The sequence below is a fragment of the Borostomias antarcticus genome, assembly GCF_949987555.1.
Source record: "Borostomias antarcticus genome assembly, chromosome: 20".
NCBI lineage: Eukaryota > Metazoa > Chordata > Actinopteri > Stomiiformes > Stomiidae > Borostomias > Borostomias antarcticus.
This window is the reverse complement of record NC_140253.1, coordinates 15,762,156-15,787,576: the sequence shown is the minus strand read 5'-3', so window position 1 is coordinate 15,787,576 and position 25,421 is coordinate 15,762,156. Positions and strand designations below refer to the sequence as shown.

At 49.5% G+C, this 25,421-nt stretch overlaps 1 protein-coding gene across 1 annotated transcript; it reads right to left on the bottom strand.

Annotated features, from left to right (window-relative positions):
* Positions 1 to 1,225: 1,225 nt before the first annotated feature.
* smox (spermine oxidase) lies at positions 1,226 to 25,421 on the bottom strand (the record flags this gene model as incomplete). The annotated part of the gene is made up of 6 exons (XM_084454610.1): positions 1,226 to 1,372; positions 6,485 to 6,645; positions 11,471 to 12,200; positions 14,620 to 14,793; positions 19,558 to 19,784; positions 25,214 to 25,421. The coding sequence occupies 6 exons, from the start codon at positions 25,419 to 25,421 to the stop codon at positions 1,226 to 1,228; spliced, it is 1,647 nt and encodes a 548-aa protein (XP_084310736.1).

Genomic DNA, 25,421 nt, shown 5'->3' with positions numbered 1-25,421 from the left:
AGCGAGAGAGTAGGGGAGTAGAGAGAGAGAGAGAGAGAGAGAGAGAGAGTAGGGGAGTAGAGAGAGAGAGAGAGAGAGAGAGAGTAGGGGAGTAGAGAGAGAGAGAGTAGGGGAGTAGAGAGACAAAGGGAGAGAGAGACAGAGCGAGAGAGTAGGGGAGTAGAGAGAGAGAGAGAGAGAGAGACAGAGAGAGAGAGTAGGGGAGTAGAGAGAGAGAGTAGGGGAGTAGAGAGAGAGAGAGAGAGAGAGTAGGGGAGTAGAGAGAGAGAGTAGGGGAGTAGAGAGAGAGAGAGAGAGTAGGGGAGTAGAGAGAGAGAGATAGAGACAGAGAGAGAGAGTAGGGGAGTAGAGAGACAGACAAAGGGAGAGACAGAGAGAGAGTAGGCATTTTTAGACAGAGCTTCCGCAAATTTGCTGCAAATAGATATTGGACCCACAATATCAGCGCTCTGCCCATTTAGATAGAGGTGTAATATTTCCGTGGCAGCTCTTTGTTTAGAGAGCATTCCCCCCCTCCGCATTTAAAAGAGGCGTGAACAATCAGCAGTTCTTCAGTAGTGTTCCGTGCTGGCGGAACGTACCATTCAGACGAAAAGGGGAGTCGGGCCGTTGCGGGAATATCACTACCTCAAAAGACGGAACGAAAGGGGGGAGAATCTGTTCCACCAATCCGTGTCTGTTCAATTTAGACCAATGGCGAAATGTACGATTGGCGCAAGTTCTACGTCTTAACAAGTCTGTCTGAATGAGAGTAGAGATGTAGATGGAGAGAAGCGATTGAGGGAGTATTCTTTAAATCTGCAGTCTGAAAATCTAATTCACTGACAATTACACAGACATAAACCAGCAATCTTTATTTAATCCTGCCATTATTTTTTTGTTTTTCAATACAATGACATTAAATACAGAAGGCACTTAAAATGTTATATTATAGACATTGTTATATAAACATGAATGTATTGATTAAAAAAGGACAACAGAATGATAAGAGCCAGAGATGACGCTGGCACCTTCAGCGCTATTATGCACTGTACATCTGAGAGTCAGATCTACTGTGTGCTACATCTACAAAACAGTACAAACATTATTCATTTCTCCATCTCTTTATAATGCCCCTACTATGCTTCTTAAGTGTACAACTTCATTTTGTTAAAATAAAAAACAAAGCATAAAACACAAATGGTTTGTTTTGTCGTCACTATTGAGTGGTTGTGGTTTTGATGCGTTAGGCTTGTGTGGTGTGTCCGTTGTGCAAGTCCTGATACATCTCTATCAAACGACTGGCCTCCCTCTGTCCCGACAGCAAAGCACCATGGGTAGTGGAATAGTACTTCCTGTGCGTGGCCTCTCCGGCGAACAGCACCTGGAGGGGCTGAGGGAGGGAGGGAGGAGAGAGAGAGGAGAGGGTAGAGAGAGGAGTGATGGTGGAGAGAGGAGGAGAGAGGAGGGACAAAGGAAGAGAGAGAGACCAGATTAGATAGTAACCAAACCAGCTCCCTCCCAGCTACACGGACCTGTCTCTGCGCTGGCACAGTATCTCTATGATGTCAGGAGGCTGGTTCCTTCTGCACACTCGTATGGGGGGGGGGGGGGGGGGGGGTTCTCCTCTGCACACTCGTATGGGGGGGGGGGTTCTCCTCTGCACACTCGTATGGGGGGGGGGGGGGTTCTCCTCTGCACACTCGTACGGGGGGGGGGGGGTTCTCTGCACACTCGTATGTCACACACACAGTCACACACAGTCACACACACAGTCACACACAGTCACACACAGTCACACACACAGTCACTCACACAGTCACACACACAGTCACTCACACAGTCACTCACAGTCACACACAGTCACACACAGTCACACACACAGTCACACACACAGTCACTCACACAGTCACTCACACAGTCACACACACAGTCACTCACACAGTCACACACACAGTCACTCACACAGTCACACACACAGTCACACACACAGTCACTCACACAGTCACTCACACAGTCACACACACAGTCACTCACACAGTCACACACACAGTCACTCACACAGTCACTCACACAGTCACACACACAGTCACTCACACAGTCACACACACAGTCACTCACACAGTCACACACACAGTCACTCACACAGTCACACACACAGTCACACACACAGTCACTCACACAGTCACACACACAGTCACTCACACAGTCACACACAGTCACTCACACAGTCACACACAGTCACTCACACACACAGTCACACACAGTCACTCACACACACAGTCACACACAGTCACACACACAGTCACACAGTCACACACACAGTCACTCACACAGTCACACACAGTCACACACACACACACACACAGGCTGTAGCTCCACACACACACACACACACACACACACACACAGGCTGTAGCTCCACACACACACAGGCTGCTAACACAGGCTGTAGCTCCACACACACACACACACACAGGCTGTAGCTCCACACACACACAGGCTGCTAACACAGGCTGTAGCTCCACACACACACACACACACAGGCTGTAGCTCCACACACACACACACACACACACGCTGTAGCTCCACACACACACACACACAGGCTGTAGCTCCACACACACACACACACACACACACACACACATGCTGTAGCTCCACACACACACACACACTCACACTGTAGCTCCACACACACACTGCTCTGAACAAACACTGCTCTGAACAAACACTGCTCTGAACACACTACCTCAACACACTGCTCTGAACACACACTACCTCAACACACTGCTCTGAACACACACTACCTCAACACACTGCTCTGAACACTACCTCAACACACTGCTCTGAACACACACTACCTCAACACACTGCTCTGAACACACTACCTCAACACACTGCTCTGAACACACACTACCTCAACACACTGCTCTGAACACTACCTCAACACACTGCTCTGAACACACACTACCTCAACACACTGCTCTGAACACACACTACCTCAACACACTGCTCTGAACACACTACCTCAACACACTGCTCTGAACACTACCTCAACACACTGCTCTGAACACACACTACCTCAACACACTGCTCTGAACACACTACCTCAACACACTGCTCTGAACACACACTACCTCAACACACTGCTCTGAACACACTACCTCAACACACTGCTCTGAACACACTACCTCAACACTGCTCTGAACACACTACCTCAACACACTGCTCTGAACACACACTACCTCAACACACTGCTCTGAACACACACTACCTCAACACACTGCTCTGAACACACTACCTCAACACACTGCTCTGAACACACTACCTCAACACACTGCTCTGAACACTACCTCAACACACTGCTCTGAACACACACTACCTCAACACACTGCTCTGAACACACTACCTCAACACTGCTCTGAACACACTACCTCAACACACTGCTCTGAACACACCACCTCAACACACTGCTCTGAACACACCACCACAACACACTGCTCTGAACACACCACCACAACACACTGCTCTGAACACACCACCTCAACACACTGCTCTGAACACACTACCTCAACACACTGCTCTGAACACACTACCTCAACACACTGCTCTGAACACTACCTCAACACACTGCTCTGAACACACTACCTCAACACACTGCTCTGAACACTACCTCAACACACTGCTCTGAACACACTACCTCACAAACACACTGCTCTGAACACACTACCTCAACACACTGCTCTGAACACACACTACCTCAACACACTGCTCTGAACACACACTACCTCAACACACTGCTCTGAACACACACTACCTCAACACACTGCTCTGAACACACTACCTCAACACACTGCTCTGAACACTACCTCAACACACTGCTCTGAACACACTACCTCACAAACACACTGCTCTGAACACACACTACCTCAACACACTGCTCTGAACACTACCTCAACACACTGCTCTGAACACACTACCTCACAAACACACTGCTCTGAACACACTACCTCAACACACTGCTCTGAACACACACTACCTCAACACACTGCTCTGAACACACACTACGTCAACACACTGCTCTGAACACACTACCTCAACACACTGCTCTGAACACTACCTCAACACACTGCTCTGAACACTACCTCAACACACTGCTCTGAACACACACTACCTCAACACACTGCTCTGAACACACTACCTCAACACACTGCTCTGAACACTACCTCAACACACTGCTCTGAACACACTACCTCAACACACTGCTCTGAACACACGACCTCAACACACTGCTCTGAACACACACTACCTCAACACACTGCTCTACACACTACCTCAACACACTGCTCTGAACATAACACTGCAACACACTGCTCTGAACACACTACCTCAACACACTGCTCTGAACACACTACCTCAACACACTGCTCTGAACACACTACCTCAACACACTGCTCTGAACACACTACCTCAACACACTGCTCTGAACACACTACCTCAACACACTGCTCTACACACTACCTCAACACACTGCTCTGAACATAACACTGCAACACACTGCTCTGAACACACTACCTCAACACACTGCTCTGAACACACTACCTCAACACACTGCTCTGAACACACTACCTCAACACACTGCTCTGAACACACTACCTCAACACACTGCTCTGAACACACTACCTCAACACACTGCTCTACACACTACCTCAACACACTGCTCTGAACATAACACTGCAACACACTGCTCTGAACACACTACCTCAACACACTGCTCTGAACACACACTACCTCAACACACTGCTCTGAACACACTACCTCAACACACTGCTCTGAACACTACCTCAACACACTGCTCTGAACACTACCTCAACACACTGCTCTGAACACTACCTCAACACACTGCTCTGAACACACTACCTCACAAACACACTGCTCTGAACACACTACCTCAACACACTGCTCTGAACACACTACCTCAACACACTGCTCTGAACACTACCTCAACACTGCTCTGAACACACTACCTCAACACACTGCTCTGAACACTACCTCAACACACTGCTCTGAACAAACACTACCTCAACACACTGCTCTGAACACACGACCTCAACACACTGCTCTAAACACACTACCTCAACACACTGCTCTGAACACACGACCTCAACACACTGCTCTGAACACACTACCTCAACACACTGCTCTGAACACACTACCTCAACACACTGCTCTGAACACACTACCTCAACACACTGCTCTACACACTACCTCAACACACTGCTCTGAACACACACTACCTCAACACACTGCTCTGAACATAACACTGCAACACACTGCTCTGAACACACCACCTCAACACACTGCTCTGAACACACACTACCTCAACACACTGCTCTGAACACACTACCTCAACACACTGCTCTGAACACACTACCTCAACACACTGCTCTGAACACACACTACCTCAACACACTGCTCTGAACACACACTACCTCAACACACTGCTCTGAACATAACACTGCAACACAGGCCTCTTTAGCCAGGTTGACTTGGTTAAACTCACTCCTCAGTATAGATACCACCCACCCACGCCTTCGAATCGCTAGCTTTTTGGTGGCGTAGCTAGCAGTGTTTATGAGAGGTGGGCATGCATAGGTCAGAGGACCCGAGATGGAACCACTCCATTGAGTTCAGTTCTTATTATTTATTTAGCCTGTATTCAGATGAGGTCCATTTTGAGACCAGGATCTCAACAGAATGGAGAGGAAGAGGGACCTATGGGTTTACTGTTTGTTTGTTTCCATCCTATGAAATATTGTATTTTAAAGGATTTCTTATCTTAATCTTTTTTTTGTTTTTTTTTTGTTTTTTTTAATGAAGCCCTCTGTCCCTGTTGTAAAGCATTTTGAGTTGCATGTTCTTGTATGAAAGATGTTATACAAATAAAGTTTTATTAGTATCATATAATGGGGCCTTTCTCACATACTGTAAAGAGCATTGAACACTGTCCATGGCTACGGAGGACAGCGGGAGGAGTAGGGAGGAGGGAGGAGTAGGGAGGAGTAGGGAGGAGTAGGGAGGACAGCGGGAGGAGTAGGGAGGACAGCGGGAGGAGTAGGGAGGAGGGAGGAGTAGGGAGGAAAGCGGGAGGAGTAGGGAGGAGTAGGGAGGAGGGAGGAGTAGGGAGGAAAGCGGGAGGAGTAGGGAGGACAGCGGGAGGAGTAGGGTGCTCTTACCGGGGACGGAGGACAGCGGGAGGAGTAGGGAGGAAAGCGGGAGGAGTAGGGAGGAAAGCGGGAGGAGTAGGGAGGAAAGCGGGAGGAGTAGGGAGGACAGCGGGAGGAGTAGGGTGCTCTTACCGGGGACGGAGGACAGCGGGAGGAGTAGGGAGGAAAGCGGGAGGAGTAGGGAGGAAAGCGGGAGGAGTAGGGAGGACAGCGGGAGGAGTAGGGAGGACAGCGGGAGGAGGAGGGAGGAGTAGGGAGGAGTAGGGTGCTCTTACCGGGGCCTTGGTGCTCTTGGTGTCGGGCAGCGGCATGGCCAGCCGCTCCACGTCGCCCCCGCTGGAGCCCACCCTGGTGAAGGAGTAGGACCCCCGGATGTACGGGTTGCTGCCCCACGAAGAGCGAAGGATACGACGCGGCTTCGGAATGTTGGGGTTCCCTGCAGGATGGAGGCAGGGTGAGAGAGAGAGAGAGAGAGAGAGAGAGGGAGGGAGAGGAGGGAGGGTAAGAGAGAGAGAGGGAGGGTAAGAGAGAGAAAGAGAGAGGGAGGGAGGGTAAGAGAAAGGGAGGGTAAGAGAGAGAGGGAGGGAGGGTAAGAGAGAGAGAAAGAGAGGGAGGGTACGAGAGAGGGGGAGGGAGGAAGGGAGAGAGGGTAAGAGAGAGAGGGAGGGTAAGAGAGGGGGGAGGGTAAGAGAGGGAGGAAGGGAGGGAGGGTAAGAGACAGAGAAAGAGAGGGAGGGTAAGAGAGAGGGAGGAAGGGAGGGAGGGTAAGAGACAGAGAGAAAGGGAGGGAGGGTAAGAGAGAGAGGGAGGAAGGGAGGGAGGGTAAGAGAGAGAGGGAGGGTAAGAGAGAGAGGGAGGAAGGGAGGGAGGGTAAGAGAGAGGGAGGAAGGAAGGGAGGGAGGGTAAGAGACAGAGAGAAAGAGAGGGAGGGTACGAGAGAGGGAGGGAGGGTAAGAGAGAGGGAGGAAGGGAGGGAGGGTAAGAGAGAGAGGGAGGGTAAGAGAGAGAGGGAGGAAGGGAGGGAGGGTAAGAGAGAGAGGGAGGAAGGAAGGGAGGGAGGGTAAGAGACAGAGAGAAAGAGAGGGAGGGTACGAGAGAGGGAGGGAGGGTAAGAGAGAGGGAGGAAGGGAGGGAGGGTAAGAGAGAGAGGGAGGGTAAGAGAGAGAGGGAGGAAGGGAGGGAGGGTAAGAGAGAGGGAGGAAGGGAGGGAGGGTAAGAGAGAGAGGGAGGAAGGAAGGGAGGGAGGGTAAGAGACAGAGAGAAAGAGAGGGAGGGTACGAGAGAGGGAGGGAGGGTAAGAGAGAGGGAGGAAGGGAGGGAGGGTAAGAGAGAGAGGGAGGGTAAGAGAGAGAGGGAGGAAGGGAGGGAGGGTAAGAGAGAGGGAGGAAGGGAGGGAGGGTAAGAGAGAGAGGGAGGAAGGAAGGGAGGGAGGGTAAGAGACAGAGAGAAAGAGAGGGAGGGTACGAGAGAGGGAGGAAGGGAGGGAGGGTAAGAGACAGAGAAAGGGAGGGATGGAAGGAGGAAGGGTAAGACTACTTTATTTGTTTATTTTGATGGGACAATGCATGAAATGGATGCATTAAAAACATCTACACACGACAATGTGTAAAGAAGCCTGATTTATCACAAGGCTATATTCTATCCGTAGTCCCCGACACAGAAACAGTAGTCAAATTCTCCATAATGTAACACAAATAAATGATCACAATAACAACATTAAGACAAAGTAAAACGAACTACAATACATGGGCACAGAACACACTTGGACATGGGTTGTGTGACCTTCCTTTCCTATCACTTATCATACTGCCAACCATAAACAGTCATTAGGCTAACTCCCACCTCCCCTACTGTCCTCTCCTCCTTTCCTACTGTCATTCTCTCCTCCTTTCCTACTGTCCTTCTCTCCTCTCTCTTCTACGGTTCTCCTCTCTCTACTACTGTCCTCTCCTACAGGCTAGTAGATACAAGCTAGTAGCTATAGCCTAGTAGCTACTGGCTAGTAGGCTAGCCACAGGCTAGTAGATACAGTGGCTACAGCAGGCTAGTAGCTACAGCCTCTAGATACAAGCTAGTAGTACTCATTCTCTCCTCTCGTACCTCTAGTACTACAATGATCCTCCCTCTAAAGCACCTATTGTATTTTAGATTGCTATTCTTGCACTTTGCCTTCAGCACCAGATTATGCTCTTAGTCGCTTAATAATCATAATAACTTTCATTTATATAGCGCCTTTCAGAAAACCCAAGGTCGCTTTACATAGGGGCAGAACAGACAAGAGACAAACATGGTGGACAGAGACACACAACATTAAGAAACGGAAGCTAGAGGTCAAAGGCCATGTTAAAGAGGTGAGTTTTAAGAAGTTTCTTGAAGCAGTCCAGAGTTGGGGCATTGCGGAGTTCTACAGGGAGGGAGTTCCAGAGGGTGGGAGCTGCCACGCTGAAAGCTCTGTCCCCAAAGGTCCGCAGTCTGGTTCGGGGGACGGAGAGCTGACCGGTGTCTGAGGATCGCAGGGACCGTGACTGAGTGTAGGGGTGGAGGAGGTCGGTGAGGTACTGAGGTGCGAGAGCATGAAGGGACTTGTAAGTGATGAGGAGGGTTTTGTAGGTGATGCGTGATTTGATGGGGAGCCAGTGAAGGTGGATGAGGGTGGGGGTGATGGGCTGTTTTAGAAAGGAGATGCACTTGTGAGTTCTGGCAAGTAGTAGTACATTGGCTTTTCCCACATTAAATGCAATTATTGTTAGTCACTCTGGATAAAAGCGTCTGCTAAATGACTGTAATGTAATGCTAGCCCCACCCGCAGCTCCCTTAAAGGCGCAGTAACCTATAACTAATAGTGCTTTACTAGACCAGATAGAACTAGACACTAGCATAACATAACCAGACATAACAGTTAGAAGATACATCCAAGTAGCTACAGGCTAGTAGCGACTGGCTAATATCTACAGACTAGTAGCTACATGCTAGTAGCGACCGGCTAATAGCTACAGGGTAGTAGCTACAGGCTAGTACATACAGGCTAGTAGATACCGGCTATTAGCTACAGGCTAGTAGATACCGGCTAGTAGCTACAGAATAGCCCTTAACAGTGGATCATCCACAACTCTCCTCACAATGATACTTATAACCCCAGTCTCTCACCAAGGTCAGATCAATCTGCCGGGGCGATTAAACCAAGCCGACCTGCATCATTATGGTGTGTTGGTTGTGTGTGTGTGTGTGTGTGTGTGTGCACACGCACGCACGTGTTCGTGTATGTATGCATATCTGCACATTGGGTATCTCTACGAAACTAACCGATTGCCTTTGTTAGCATTAATTATGCTAAGCTTGGATGTGACTTCTTGACCTATTTATCTGCTTCTGCTTGCCGAGGCTTAAATCCGCCACTGGACACTGCCAACAGTCATGACACTGCTACAGTGTACGAGCAGAAGATGCTGACCCAGTTAGAAACCAGACATGATTTCAGACGTCGTGGTCTTTATTTCTGCTGTTGAAAACAAGGTAGCTTGCATCAGCCGGGCTCCGCCAGTTCAAGAGCTTCTTCTAAGATCAAACAGAAAATATGAACTGTTCCTTTTTTCTGTTTTGGTGTTCTGCCAGCAGGGGTGTAGGAGAGAGAAGAGACCGCTCCGGGGGCCTTCAGCTTTCTCCTCATTGCTCCTAACACACACACACACACACACACACACACACACACACACACACATATATACACAGACAGTATACACGTGCAAACATACATACACACAAATACACACACACACACACACACATCACCACACTGAACCTGGACCAGTTGTTAAAATGCCCCAGGGAGGCATTATCCAACAGCCTCTTTCGGGAACTCTGCCTTTACGTCGAAGCCAGGAGTGATGAGGTCATTTCCTTTTCCTGCATCCCTAGAGGGGATCCCTGAGGGTCACTAGCCTGACTAGTGGGAGGACAGGGGGCACTCAGGCCTCGAGGCTACAGGGACAGGAGCAGTGAGCCTTGATCACACTAGCGCGGAGGTCCATGGCTACGCTTCTGAACGAGGAAAACGATCCGCGATTACACGCAAAATTGCAAGCGCATATCACACCACCATTAGAGCACATCAAACAGGTGATTTACGAGTTTGAGCTACAGCAATCAAGGGTGTATTTTTCTTGGCTAGTAGCTTAGTCTATAATATTGTTTAAAATGCAGCTGTCGAGCCATCCAACCAACGCCAACAGTCACCAACAAATACATTTCCATCCCCGTTTGTGTTCCATGTCTGGTGCGTGTTGCACAGGTGAACATGCCATTCCAGGCGTGCACATGGTTAAAATAATAATCTTTATATGAATTTGTCATTCTGCAGATACAGAAAACGACACACACACGCATGCAGGCTGTCTGGATCTACTGATGCACCTGCACGCTCTAAACAGAGTTCGCTCATGAACTTGAATTAAACTTTGAATGTCGACTAACAGGATCATTCTTAAAACACACTAATGATAACTGTTCTTTTACAGTTAGACATTTACACCACAATAGCTCACCTGCAGATACAGTTAACGGCACACACACACACACACGCACACACACACACACACACACACACGTTGTGCAGCAGTCAGGTAGATGATGCAGGCTGTCTGGGTCGCCCCACCCAAAGCCTCTTAATCTGCTCCCAAAGTGCCGGTGCGAGCCCCACTCAACCCTCCTTTCCTGATCAAATATGATTGCTGCTATTGCACAAGAATATCAATTGTTCAATCTAAATCAGCACTGCTGTTATAACAATATTAAAGCATAACTGTTCACCTTGTTTGTTTATTGATTTATTCCAACTCAACAATATTCTCATATAGGACCTGTGAATCGTCGGAGCAGTTCGGTGCAGGTCTCAGTGTGTGTGTGTGTGTGTGTGTGTGTGTGTGTGTGTGTGTGTGTGCTGACCTGTGAATCGTCTGAGCAGCTCAGTGCAGGTCTCAGTGTGTGTGTGTGTGTGTGTGTGTGTGTGTGTGTGTGTGTGTGCGCTGACCTGTGAATCGTCGGAGCAGCTCGGTGCAGGTCTCAGTGTGTGTGTGTGTGTGTGTGTGTGTGTGTGTGCTGACCTGTGAATCGTCGGAGCAGCTCGGTGCAGGTCTCTGTGTGTGTGTGTGTGTGTGTGTGTGTGTGTGTGTGTGTGCTGACCTGTGAATCGTCGGAGCAGCTCGGTGCAGGTCTCAGTGTGTGTGTGTGTGTGTGTGTGTGTGTGTGTGTGTGTGTGTGCTGACCTGTGAATCGTCGGAGCAGCTCGGTGCAGGTCTCGGCCACCGTCTCGTCGTCACAGCGCTCCATGAGCAGCGCCTCCTGACCGCAGATCCATCCGCTCAGCATGTGTCCGTAGCGCTGGGCGGGGTACAGCACGTCGAAGCTGCAGATCTTACGGTACCACAGCTCGGCCGGGTACACCGGGCGCTCCAGCTGGGCCTCGTCCTCCCACACGAACTGGATGCTGTTGCACTCGGGGCTCCAGAAGGGCTCGGCGAACTCCAGGAAGATCTTGTCGGTGGTGCCGATGCCCAGCTTCTCGATGGCCAGCGCCTTGTCCGCCGGCAGCGGCGGGGAGAACAGCGCCTCATGGCCCTTCTTCAGCACGCCGAGCGAGGCGGTGACGATGACGTGGTCGGCGGAGAGCCACTCCTGGTCCTCGCACTCCACCCGGACGGGCCGGCCCTGGCCCTGGTCGCAGCAGCAGCCGCACCGCCGGTCGTCGTTGTGGTCGCCGCCGCTGTCGCCGTGGGCGATCTCCTCCCGCCGCTGGGCGGAGTAGTTCCAGTGGACGCGGCGGACGGGCTTGTCCAGGCGGATGGTGCGGGAGGGGATGTCCTGGGCCAGCAGCTCCACGATCTGCACGAAGCCCCCCGGGATGACGTGGTGGGCGCCGGGGATCTCTGTCCACTCGCCAAACTCACTCAGGGACACCTCGTCCATGCTGGGGGAACTGCTCTCACAGCTCTCCACCTGGAGGAGCACGCACACACACGCACACACACACACATGTAGGCACACACGCAGGCACACACGCACGCACACACACACACACAAATGTTTTTTTTCCTGTGGTCAACATGTTAGCAGCAACGTTTTCTGCACTTTGAACATTTGTGGGTGTTTTATCAGGTGAGGGTGCAGTTTTGGAACTGTGGATCTTTACTGGTTCTCACGCAGGTACAGACCTGAGACCAGCCAAGACCCTGCAGGGAAGAGAAGCAAATACTGGGCTGATACACACCTGAGACACAGGTAGGTAGGACAGGAATGAGGAATGAACACATGAACAGAGGTAGGTAGGACAGGAATGAACACATGAACAGAGGTAGGTAGGACAGGAATGAGGAATGAACACATGAACAGAGGTAGGTAGGACAGGAATAAACACATGAACAGGGGTAGGTAGGACAGGAATGAACACATGAACAGAGGTAGGTAGGACAGGAATGAGGAATGAACACATGAACAGAGGTAGGTAGGACAGGAATGAACACATGAACAGAGGTAGGTAGGACAGGAATAAACACATGAACAGGGGTAGGTAGGACAGGAATGAACACATGAACAGAGGTAGGTAGGACAGGAATAAACACATGAACAGGGGTAGGTAGGACAGGAATGAACACATGAACAGAGGAGTGCCTGATATTAACAGCCACACTTCCTGAGGTGAATATGTACTGGTGGATGTCTTCCTTCACATGGAATCAGTGGCCTGTCTTATTTGCAAACTGACCTTTCATAATCAACACTAATGGAAATCAATGACTCACTGGATATAATCATCAAGTGCCCAGATCGACCAAAGTACCCTCCACCTGGTCAGGAGGTTGTTTACAGTTCAGCTTGCTAATGTGGCTAATGTGGCTTATTTGGTTAATGTGGCTGATGTGGCTTATGTGGTTAATGTGGCTTATGTGGTTTTAACCACATCAGCCACATTAGCCCCATTAGCCACATCAGCCACATTAGCCCCATCAGCCACATTAGCCATATTAGCGCCATTAGCCACATTAGTCACATCAGCCACATTAGGCACATTAGCCATATTAGCCACCTCAGCCCCATTAGCCACATCAGCCACATTACCAACATTAGCCACATCAGCCACATTAGCGCCATTAGCCACATCAGCCACATTAGCCATATTAGCCCCATTAGCCACATCAGCCACATTAGCCCCATTAGCCATATTAGCCCCATTAGCCACATTAATATGGCTAATGTGGCTAATATGGCTAATGTGGCTGATGTGGCTAATGGGGCTAATATAGCTAATGTGGCTGATGTGGCTAATGGGGCTAATATAGCTAATGTGGCTGATGTGGCTAATGGGGCTAATATAGCTAATGTGGCTGATGTGGCTAATGGGGCTAATATAGCTAATGTGGCTGATGTGGCTAATGGGGCTAATATAGCTAATGTGGCTGATGTGGCTGATGTGGCTGATGTGGCTAATGGGGCTAATGTAGCTAATGTGGCTGATGTGGCTAATGGGGCTAATATAGCTAATGTGGCTGATGTGGCTAATGGGGCTAATATAGCTAATGTGGCTGATGTGGCTAATGGGGCTAATATAGCTAATGTGGCTGATGTGGCTAATGGGGCTGATGTGGCTAATGGGGCTAATATAGCTAATGTGGCTGATGTGGCTAATGGGGCTAATATAGCTAATGTGGCTGATGTGGCTAATGGGGCTAATATAGCTAATGTGGCCGATGCCTTGATTTGACAGAAGAGCAAAAATGTTAGGATTGGAAAGTGAGTTTTACCTGCTCTTCCATGTGCCAAGATAGAGTAAGGTCACGTCTCTGTGTGAGACTCACGTCTAAACATAGCTGCAACGTTGCATTCAGCCCCATGCAAACTGCTTTGAACCAGAGCATGTTTTCCTCAGCACTTGAATAAGAACTCATATTTTGAAGAAATGGGATAATAATATGCTACTGGAGACATTCAGATGTGAAAATGGCTTTCTGACTGAGGCAATTGTGCAATTATATTTAACAGATACTTAAAAAGTGACAACAGGGCAGTGAAGGTGCTGCACTTATATAGTGATTTTATCCAAAGCGCTTTACAATGAAAGCCTCTCATTCACCCATTCACACACCAACACCAATGGTGGCAGCTGCCATGCAAGGCGCTAACCTGTTCATTGGGAGCAATTTGGGGTTCAGTGTCTTGCCCAAGGACACTTCAACATGCGCTAATATGGCTAATGTGGCTGATGGGGCTAATGTGGCTGATATGGCTAATGTGGCTAATGTGGTTAATATGGCTAATGTGGCTAATATGGCTAATGGGGCTAATATGGCTAATGTGGCTAATGTAATATCTACTCCCTCACCCAGCACACAGACACACACACACACTCACACACACACACCTTGAGGTACTGCTGCAGCATGGACAGCTTGAGCCTCTTGGTGCTCTCCGAGTCGTCAGGATCCAGCATGATCTTCTTGCGGACGACGTCACGTGTGAACACCCCCACGCTGTTCTGGCTCTCCGCACACACAGGCTTCCCGCTCTGGAAGAACTCCTGAGTCAGCTCGTACACCTGCAGCAGGACGAGCACAGTGGGTTAGTTCCTGCTCTGGAAGAACTCCCGAGTCAGCTCGTACACCTGCAGCAGGACGAACACAGTGGGTTAGTTCCTGCTCTGGAAGAACTCCCGAGTCAGCTCGTACACCTGCAGCAGGACGAGCACAGTGGGTTAGTTCCTGCTCTGGAAGAACTCCCGAGTCAGCTCGTACACCTGCAGCAGGACGAGCACAATGGGTTGATGGTGGATTAGAGGAGAATAAAGAGAGAGGAGATGGTGTGAGGAGAGGGAAGAGAAGAGAGAATGAGAGAAGAGGAGGGAGAAGAGAAGAGGATGAAAGAAGAGAGAAAAGAGAGAAGAGAGGATGAAAGAAGAGAGAAGAGGTGAGAGAAGAGAGGATGAAAGAAGAGAGAAGAGGTGAGGAGAGAGAAGAGGAGAGAAGAGAAGAGGAGAGAGAAGAGGAGAGAGAAGAGGAGAGAAGAGGAGAGAGAAGAGGAGAGGAGAAAGAAGAGGAGAGAGAAGAGGAGAGAAGAGGAGAGAGAAGAGGAGAGAAGAGGAGAGAGAAGAGGAGAGAGAAGAGAAGAGAAGAGAGAAGAGGAGAGGAGAGAGAATAGGAGAGAGAAGAGAGGAGAGGAGAGAGGAGAGGAGAGAGAAGAGGAGAGAGAAAGGACAAGTGTGGGGAGGGGGGTACTAAAGGCTAGATGGATGGTTTCCACACAGGCCTTTGTGTGGGCTGGCCTTCTCTATTATCATGGAGTGACATTTATCACAGTCGTTTGTTTACACTCCGGCCATCCAAGGTAACAATGTAGCAATGATATAGACACAATCTGCCACCTCTTACCCTGGGTTCCTGGACAGGAGCAAAGCAAACTCATCAACTCTAAAGGAAACAAGTCACTACCAAGGTAGCTGGGCCCAGAGAGCCGGTGTGAGCTTGCCCACCTTGAGACGTGTGGATCACTGATACAGGATGCTTCTACGTGTGTTATGTGTGTGGGTTAACAGTTCATCACAGTCATAATACAATAGTAATAAATGAATGACGGAAAATAGAATGTGTGTGTGTGTGTGTGTGTGTGTGTGTGTGTGCATGTGTGTGTGTGTGGTGCACAAAGGAGTGCCTGTCATGCCCCGCCCTGCCCCATAGGTCATGTGTTCAGGTCATGCGTGGTTCTCACCTTCCCCCTCGTTTCAGACTCCGCCCCCTGTGTATGTATTGCATTTTGTATGTCGCTCTTTCTTCCTTTTTTATGTGTTATTTGTATTGTAAAGCGCTTTGTGCATTCATGCTGTGAAAGGCGCTATATAAATAAAACTTACTTACTTACTTACCCTGTGTTCCCCTGCCTGAGTGATTGTCTGCCCCGCCCTGATTGGCTTCACCTGTTCCCTATTGTGTGGTGCTTATTTAGGATGCGTGTTCCCTCTTTGTGACCCTCTTTGTGTACGTCTGCCTTTTGTATTCAGTTTGGACGTTTTTCCTTTGCCTCGCCTTAGTTTGGACCTTTTTATATCTTCTGTGTGTTTGCCTGTCTCTGGCCTGGATTATTGTTTGCTTTTTGCACAGTAAAATCTTGACTTGAACATGTTTTTTTGGGTCTACTTTCTCTGCATCCGAGTCCCTGTTCAGCCGGGTCACAATGACGGACTTAACTGAAAATTAGATTAACTTTTATTAACTTTTCAGATATCCATCCATTCAGTACAGGTATGTGTGTGGGCGACTACGTGGGCCTGTCCATGTACGTTGACACAACCCCAGCCTCAAGGTGCGTGTCCCGTCTTTGTATGAGACCAACATTCTTTTCCCATGCAGTGTAGCCATTTGAATTGTATTGAGTTACATGGTGTCTAAAGTTCAAATGGAATTTGAGTTGATTTCCACTCCCACTGTTGGTGTGGGCCTAATGTTTTAAGATACAACAGTGTTCAACTGTAGCTACACTGTCTTGTCCATGTTCTAATGCCCACTGAATTTCTGTAATAATATTCTGACAAAATAAATTCCTCACCTGGCATTAACAAGAGTTGCTTTGTTTACTCATCGTCAGTCTGAAGATGAGGAAAGAAAGAATGTTGTCTGAAGTAACTATATACTGTAGCTATGGAGGCCCTGGCACCAGACAAAACAGCACAATGGGCCTCTTTCATTCACCAAGTTGGTTCTTAAATGAGTTCTTGAGAAAGATCAGAAGATTCCATGTCAGATTCGTGACGTGTTCTTAAACCACAGAATTGTTCCGTGTTCTGAAGAGCCCCGTTGACCTGGGGAGACAGTTGTTCCTAATTAGCACAGCTAAACGCCCCCAATCCCCATAAAGGCGTGAGCTTGCAGGGGCCGTGGTCACACACAGACACACTCCTCTAAACACGGCGGGGTCCTGGACTCCCAACGCAAGAGAAACTAGGGACTTTAAGCAACGACCACTACAACGGGCCGCTACGGTGACCGGAAATGGATCAGTGCTCGATAGATAAACCTGCTGCCGTAGCAGCTGATTCTACGACGGCAAAACCCCGTTTCGCATAGTGGCTACAACGTCTCATTTAGGTGAGAGATTTTAGTATTTTTAACGTGTTGTTTGCATGAACCTTGCTTATATAATTGATACTTACACTGTAGGCTAAACAAATCCAATTAACAGTTCACAGACACTGTCCAATGGTAAGATTTTTATTAAATACACTGACTTAAAATGACACGATTGCTCCACTACCTTCCTCTTTCCACTGCTGAACATGTCCAGCGCATGTAAGAAGCACCGGTCGCCTAGTTACCTGAACCTCTCTTTGTTTATGTCTGTTTATGTCCGACACGTCGCGGAGACGCTTCGCCGTAGGGACCGGTCGGCTGTGTGCTTAACAATTTTGACCGCTACGGCGATAGCGTCATAGCAGATCTATTTCCGGCCACCGTAGCAGTCCTGAAAACCGTCGCTGCTTAAAGTCCCTACTAGCGCCGAGGTGGAGGCGCTGCTGCAGGAAGAGAACAGCCAACGAGCGGCCATGTTTAGTAGCATCAGCAGTGGTTCCGAGGCGTGGGGGTGCTAGCGCTCATTCAGTGAGCGCTGTATCTGGAGAAGGGTGCACAACTGATGAAGTTTAAAAAATAAAAAAAATAAAAAAAAAACCTTTGATGTCAAATCTGAGGCAAAAAAAATAGATTATTGTGATTGAAATCATATAATATTAATTATACAACTGTAGAATTGAAGAAAACGCAACAACCAATAATTTTGCAGAAATGTCTCAGCACTTAAATGTGTGTGCTTTACTGCTCTTGAGTGTGCATAGATTCTGCTCTTACCTAAGAACAACTTCCAAATAAGAAAAAACATTGATTGTCAGAATATTTGTGAAAACTGCATAAGTGGGTTTTAAAGAAGAAAATTCTTCTTAAGAACAGTTGGTGAATCGGGCCCATTGTTAGTGACTCTGCTAATGGCGCTAGCTAATGAGGTTGGTTCGCAGGCGGACGCACAGTGGGGGACTAGCAGCGAGCGCTAATGCTACGTAGCCCTACTGAGCCGTTGGCATCTTTTAACTGGGTCACACATGGAAGAGAGACAGCGGAGGACAAGGGTATATAATCCCACTGTCAAAACAACAGGCATGCATTTGAGCAAACTGGACATGTGAGATGATATCCCTATCGAAATACGATAGTAGCTCATCATCGGAGAGTTGGGTGAGTTTGTTGTGGCAGTAGAGCCCTCGGAGTGCTGTCATCAGTAGATACAGCGTGTGCTTCTCAGATCCCGTAACACACATGGAATTATCATGAAAGCATTCCAGTGTGCAGCTCTCTGATAGGCAGAGCCTGTCTGTGTTCTGTGGAGAGCGGTGATTGGGTGGATGATGATGAGCAGGGGTGTTAGGGAGAAAGCTTTCCCATGTCTGATTACAGCCAATAGCATTAGTAGCTGGGCAGCCAATGGGGCCTTCTGAGGGAGTTGGACAGGACGGGGCACGCTTCAGCAGATAAAGGTTACAAGGTAAACATACAGTATATTTGTGTGTGTGTGTGTGTGTGTGTGTTTGCAGAGGGTATACAGCTTGTGCATCTTAATAGGCCTATTTACGTCTGTGTGTGTGTGTGTGTGTGTGTGTGCTCGTGTGTGCGTGTGTGCGTTCATGTGGTGTGTGTGGCGTGTGTATGTGTGCGTGTGTGTGTATGCGTGTCAAGGTTATAATAGTTTTGCTTTTTTCATTAGTTTTTATTTGTATATCGTTTTGACTTTGTGTTCAATTTCAGTTTAGTTCTCATTAGTTTTAAGCAGGTTTGCTAGTTTAGTTTATTTTTTATTTTTTGATAATGCTTAGTTTTAGTTTATTTTTTATTACTTTCAGTATTAGTTTTAGTTTGTTTTTTTCTGCGCTAGCCTCTTGAGACCATCCTGATCTCGTGAGCTCATGTTGTTTCACTCTGTGCAAAACAAACCATCTGGCGAATGTCAGATTACCTCTGCGCAGGGGCACAGCTAAAGAAATAATGGAGGATAGATTTAATATCCACCCAAAATACTAGGCTTATGTATGAAATGAAAAAGACTAAAACTAAGGACATTTTCTCTACAATTTTTGTTTATTTTAGTTAGTTTTGTAAACACACAATGCAGTTTTAGTTAGTTATCGTTTTTTTGTAAAGCCTAGTTTTTATATTTATTTCAGTTAACTAAAATGTTTTTTCACACCTAGTTTTCGTTTTTTAGTTAGTTTTCGTTAACTATAATAACCTTGATGCGTGTGTGTGTGTGCGTGCGCTCCCTCTCTCACCTCATTGTACAGGTCGCTGAACTCCTCCACCAGGTGCTTGGGGATGCGGCGGCCGCTGCAGGTCTGGTAGTGCGCCAGGCCCGTCTTGGTGTACAGGCTGATGCGTCCCTCGGAGCGCTCTCCATCCGTGGCGTGCTCCAGCAGCCCACTGGCCTCGGCCAGGTGGTACACCGGGTTCCCGCTGGCGCCATGGATCCACGTCGCTCCCAGTTCCAAAGTGGCTTCACCTGGAGGAGGACGGGGAGAGGCGGGGCTGAGGTAACCGGCGCAGCGCTGTGGTTGGCGCAGGGGTGGGTTCAGTAGCGGGGGAAGTGCTGAGCGTGTGACTGAAGCCAGCTCAACGTCTGGAGGGTGTTGGAATCAGGCGCTGTTCGCTGCTGGTGCTCCGGTCTGGAGCGGGCCTGCTGATGTCATCAAGCCTGGCTCGCGCCAGAGAGGCAGATTACCTCGTGATGACATCATTACAGTGTGAAGACAATCAACTATTAGATGTTTACATAACAGGCCCTAATCTGCCCCCGACTGTGACACAGCAGGCAGGGTAGACTTTATACCATATCCTCGGTCAGCATGGTTGGGTCACTTCCACCTAACAATGATTCATCTTCATTCATTTCATCGAACAATGACTGGGCACATATTTCAACTCATCTTGAATAGAACAGAGCGTTTAATCGCCTTATATATGGCAGTACAGGTACAGATAATAATAATAATAATAACTCATTTATATAGCGCCTTTCATAAAACCCAAGGTTGCTTTACATAGGGGCAGAACAGACAAGAGACAAACATGGTAGACAGAGACACACAACATTAAGAAACGGAAGCTAGAGGTCAAAGGCCATGTTAAAGAGGTGAGTTTTAGGAAGTTTCTTGAAGCAGTCCAGAGTTGGGACATTGCGGAGTTCTACAGTTCCAGAGGGTGGGAGCTGCCACGCTGAAAGCTCTGTCCCCAAAGGTCCGCAGGGACCGTGACTGAGTGTAGGGGTGGAGGAGGTCGGTGAGGTACTGAGGTGCGAGAGCATGAAGGGACTTGTAAGTGATGAGGAGGGTTTTGTAGGTGATGCGGGATTTGATGGGGAGCCAGTGAAGGTGGATGAGGGTGGGGGTGATGTGCTGCCAGCGTTTGGTGCGGGTGAGAACCCTGGCAGCTGAGTTTTGCACGTACTGGAGCCTGTCCAGGGTTTTGCTTGGAACCCCGGACAGGACCCTATCCAGACGGGAGGTGACGAATGGAGGAGGGTCTCTGCTGTGGAGTCGGAGAGTGATGGTCGGAGTCTGGAGATATTTCTGAGGTGATAGAAGGCGGATTTCGTGACGGAACTGACGTGGGCTTCGTAGGAAAGGGTGGAGTCCAGGATGACGCCCAGGTTGCGGACCTTTGGGGAAGGGCAGATGGAGCAGCCGTCAATGTCCAGAGTGAGATCTCCAACCTTCTGGAGCAGGGCCTTGGGTGCCACAACCATGAGCTCAGTTTTATTGCTGTTTAGTTTGAGGAGGTTAGATGACATCCAGGTTTTTATGTCGCAGAGGCAGTTGACAAGGGACCGTGGGGGGAGCTGGGTGGATGGTTTGGTGGAGAGGTAAAGTTGTGTGTCGTCGGCGTAGGAGTGGAAACTGAGGCCGTGGCGGCGGATGATCTGACCGAGGGGGAGCATGTAAATGGTGAATAGGATTGGGCCAAGTATAGAACCTTGGGGAACACCTTGGTTGACTGGGGCCGGGGTGGAACTGGAATCACCAATGGTGATGAACTGTTTCAGATTGGTGAGGTAGGACTGAAACCAGGAGAGTGCAGAGCCAGTGATGCCAAGGTGGTCGGATAGGCAGTTGAGGAGGATAGTATGGGAAACCATGTCAAAGGCTGCAGAAAGGTCCAGGAGGATGAGGATGCTGATGTGGCCGGAGTCAGCTGCAAGGAGGAGGTCGTTGGTGATTTTGATGAGGGCGGTCTCTGTGCTGTGGTGAGTTCTGAAGCCAGATTGAAGAGGCTCATAGAGCTCATGATTGGACATATGTTGATGGAGTTGGGCGGCCACTGCTCTTTCCAAGATTTTAGTAAGGAAAGGAAGGTTGGAGATCGGGCGGTAGTTGTTGAGCTCGTTGGGGTCGAGGCCTGGTTACCGATGAGGGTGGAATAGTACTTTGTTTTGGCCTTGGAGAGAGCTACCTGGTAGGACTGCACGTGGTCCTTGTAGACCTCAAGGTGGACAATGAGGCCAGATCTTTTATGGAGCCTCTCCAGTTGGCGGCCAACAGCCTTCAAGGTGCAAAGTTCAGTGGTGAACCAGGGGGCAGGACTGTTGTAAGTGACAGTCCGGGTTTTGACGGGGGCAAGAGAGTCCAGGCTGTGGGATAAGGTGGAGTTGTAGTGGGCAGCCAGACCATCCACCAGGGTGCTGGGGGGAGCTGAAGCCAGGTGGGTGGTTAGCAGGTTGGTCAGGGCTGGTGCACTTGCTGTTTTAATGTTCCTGTAGGTGATGGTGCGTGCGTTTCGCAGCTTGGGCAGGGAAGCAGGGATTGTGAAAAGGACAGCATGGTGGTCAGACACAGCTAGGTCGAGATACTGTAGATCGGATGGAGTTGTACCAGTGGAGCACACAAGATCTAGTGTGTGGCCTTTGGTGTGGGTGGGACATTTGATGTGCTGTGAGATGTTGAAGCAGTCCAATAATGACAGGAAATCAATGGCTGTGGAGCAGCTGGTATTGTCCACATGGATATTGAAGTCCCCAAGCAGGAGGGTGGATGAGCACATAGTGCAGACAGTAGTGCAGACAGTAGGGAGGAGTTCCGACAGGTCGGACATGAAGGTGGTGGAGGCTTTAGGGGGGCGGTAGATGAGGACTACCTGGAGTGGTGAAGGCCCAGGCAGTGAGAGAGCCACACACTCAAAAGAGGTGACACTGGGTACTGGGAGCTCTTTGACAAGGAAGTCAGCCCGATGTATACACTAGTCTAGTCTATTATGGCTTCTGAATATAAACATAGCCTGGGGGTGTGGCTTGGTTGAGTGGGATGAAGTCCTGTTGATTTTGCCATGTCTCAGTAAGACATAAAAAATACATTTTCCTGTTGGTTATTATGTCATGGATAAGAAGAGATTTGTTGTTGAGAGAGCGAACATTCTGGAGCATGAATCTTGCATTGTTGATGGGTGCTGGAGCAGACAGTGAAGGAGGAATGTGAACACAAACCAGAGGCTGCAGATGGGACAGGGTGCGCACGTGTGGTTTGTTGTGATGACGTCGCAGCTGCGCATTGTTGGAGCGCCTGTCAGACAGCACGGAGGGAACTGGACGGTTTGAGTTGTAGACAAACTTGCATCGGGAGGCTCTGTGCACGTAGCAAGGGCGATGAAGGAGCCCCAGAGATTTGATGACATCGATGCAGTTTGGTGTGAAATGACAGAAGAGGTTCCGAAGTTGCGGTATGGAATATTCCAAAAATACCATGACAATAGCAGAGGAGTGCCGGCTAGCTACCGGGGCCACAAGCCGGGGAAATGGCATCCATCCACGGATCGCAGTTGCAGCTAGCAGTATAACCAGGAGTGAAAGGCAACCCCAGGAGAGGGGTTGTGGATAGACCCGATGGCGTGGCATCCGATCAGGCGAGTTGAAAAACTTTGGATATCCACAGTAAGACCGATAGCGCCGGGTGGTTAACTTGCTAGCAAGCAAGCGAGCAGCAGAGCTACAGCTGACCTGGCAGCTAAGAGTTGGGTGAGTACTCCAATCAAAAGAGAGCGATCTTCAGATTGTTAGCAGCACAGAGTTTGAAAAATGTGTACGAATAATTCCTTGCTACTTGCGGTGAAAGGTACATTGGAATTCTCATCATCGCCTGTCCTGACAGAATCTTATCAGCACAAATCACTTCCTCATTCCAGTCCCAGGTCTGCACTGTAGCTAGACATTATAGAGGTTCCCAAACTGGCAAGTTACTATCCATAGTCTAGCGGTCTGTCAATTCTATCAGTTTGATCCTCATCTACATATCCCATCCAATCACGAGTGACTGTCCTTAATATAGTGCATTTAAATAGCATTCAAGTATATGATCTTGATCAGTCATTGGGAGATAACTAACACACAAAGGACAAAGGCATTATCTTCCACCTAATGTGACGACCATCAACTACAGTCCAGGAAGACGCCAGCACCAGGCAGAGACAGTCCAGGAAGACGCCAGCACCAGGCAGAGACAGTCCAGGAAGACGCCAGCACCAGGCAGACACAGTCCAGGAAGACGCCAGCACCAGGCAGAGACAGTCCAGGAAGACGCCAGCACCAGGCAGACACAGTCCAGGAAGACGCCAGCACCAGGCAGAGACAGTCCAGGAAGACGCCAGCACCAGGCAGACACAGTCCAGGAAGACGCCAGCACCAGGCAGAGACAGTCCAGGAAGACGCCAGCACCAGGCAGAGACAGTCCAGGAAGACGCCAGCACCAGGCAGAGACAGTCCAGGAAGACGCCAGCACCAGGCAGAGACAGTCCAGGAAGACGCCAGCACCAGGCAGAGACAGTCCAGGAAGACGCCAGCACCAGGCAGACACAGTCCAGGAAGACGCCAGCACCAGGCAGAGACAGTCCAGGAAGACGCCAGCACCAGGCAGAGACAGTCCAGGAAGACGCCAGCACCAGGCAGAGACAGTCCAGGAAGACGCCAGCACCAGGCAGACACAGCGCAGCTTCACAGCCAGCCAACCACTCATGAACATATTCACCAGGAGGTCGTCCAAGGGCTAGAAGCATATATATATATATATATATATATATGAAACTCAATGTGGGATAATCCCCTTGAGATGTAACATCTCGTTTACAAGGGGGTCACACACAAATACACAATACAACACAAATAGGACAATACAATGTACAACACAGACAAAACAGAAACAACACGTGACAAGGACAACAATTAACAACCTTAGTCTCAGCATTAGAGAAAAGCAGAAGAAGGTAGAGGATCAGTCTAGAACTTAAATAAAAGAATGGGAAGCATCCATTCATACATGGCGTTGCATGCGGAGGGAGCGGCAGCCTGACTGTGGCCCCCCATGCTCCTAAAGGGGGAGTCTGGCCGTACGGGGCCCTAGAGGGGGAGTCTGACCATACGGGGCCCTAGAGGGGGAGTCTGACCATAAGGGCCCCCATGCTCCTAGAGGGGGAGTCTGACCATAAGGGCCCCCATGCTCCTAGAGGGGGAGTCTGACCGTACGGGGCCCTAGAGGGGGAGTCTGACCATACGGGGCCCTAGAGGGGGAGTCTGACCATACGGGGCCCTAGAGGGGGAGTCTGACCATAAGGGCCCCCATGCTCCTAGAGGGGGAGTCTGACCATACGGGGCCCTAGAGGGGGAGTCTGACCATACGGGGCCCTAGAGGGGGAGTCTGACCATACGGGGCCCTAGAGGGGGAGTCTGACCGTACGGGCCCCCATGCTCCTAGAGGGGGAGTATCTGGGGGGCCGGACTAGGCTCCCCCAACACTCCGCTGTGTGTGTGTGTGTGTGTGTGTGTGTGTGTGTGTGTGTGTGTGTGAGTCTCCTGGGGGTATCAGTCATTTGGTTTGAGCGTACCCCTCCGCATGGTACTGCCTGTCCTCACTGTGTGTTAAGTCTGAGAGCAGGTTGGGTAAATCCCCTCACCGTGCTGAACGCTTTGCACTCTCCCCCCGATGCGCTCCGACGCCTCTAGGACTGTGACATCAGTGAAGCCGTGCTCCAGGAGGATCTTGGTGGCGGCGAGCCCGGACAAGCCCGCACCGATCACCACTATTCGAGGCTGCCGATGGGTGTGGAGGCCGCTACTAAGAGGATCATCAGTGCTCTCTGACGAAACTTCACAACTTTGCAT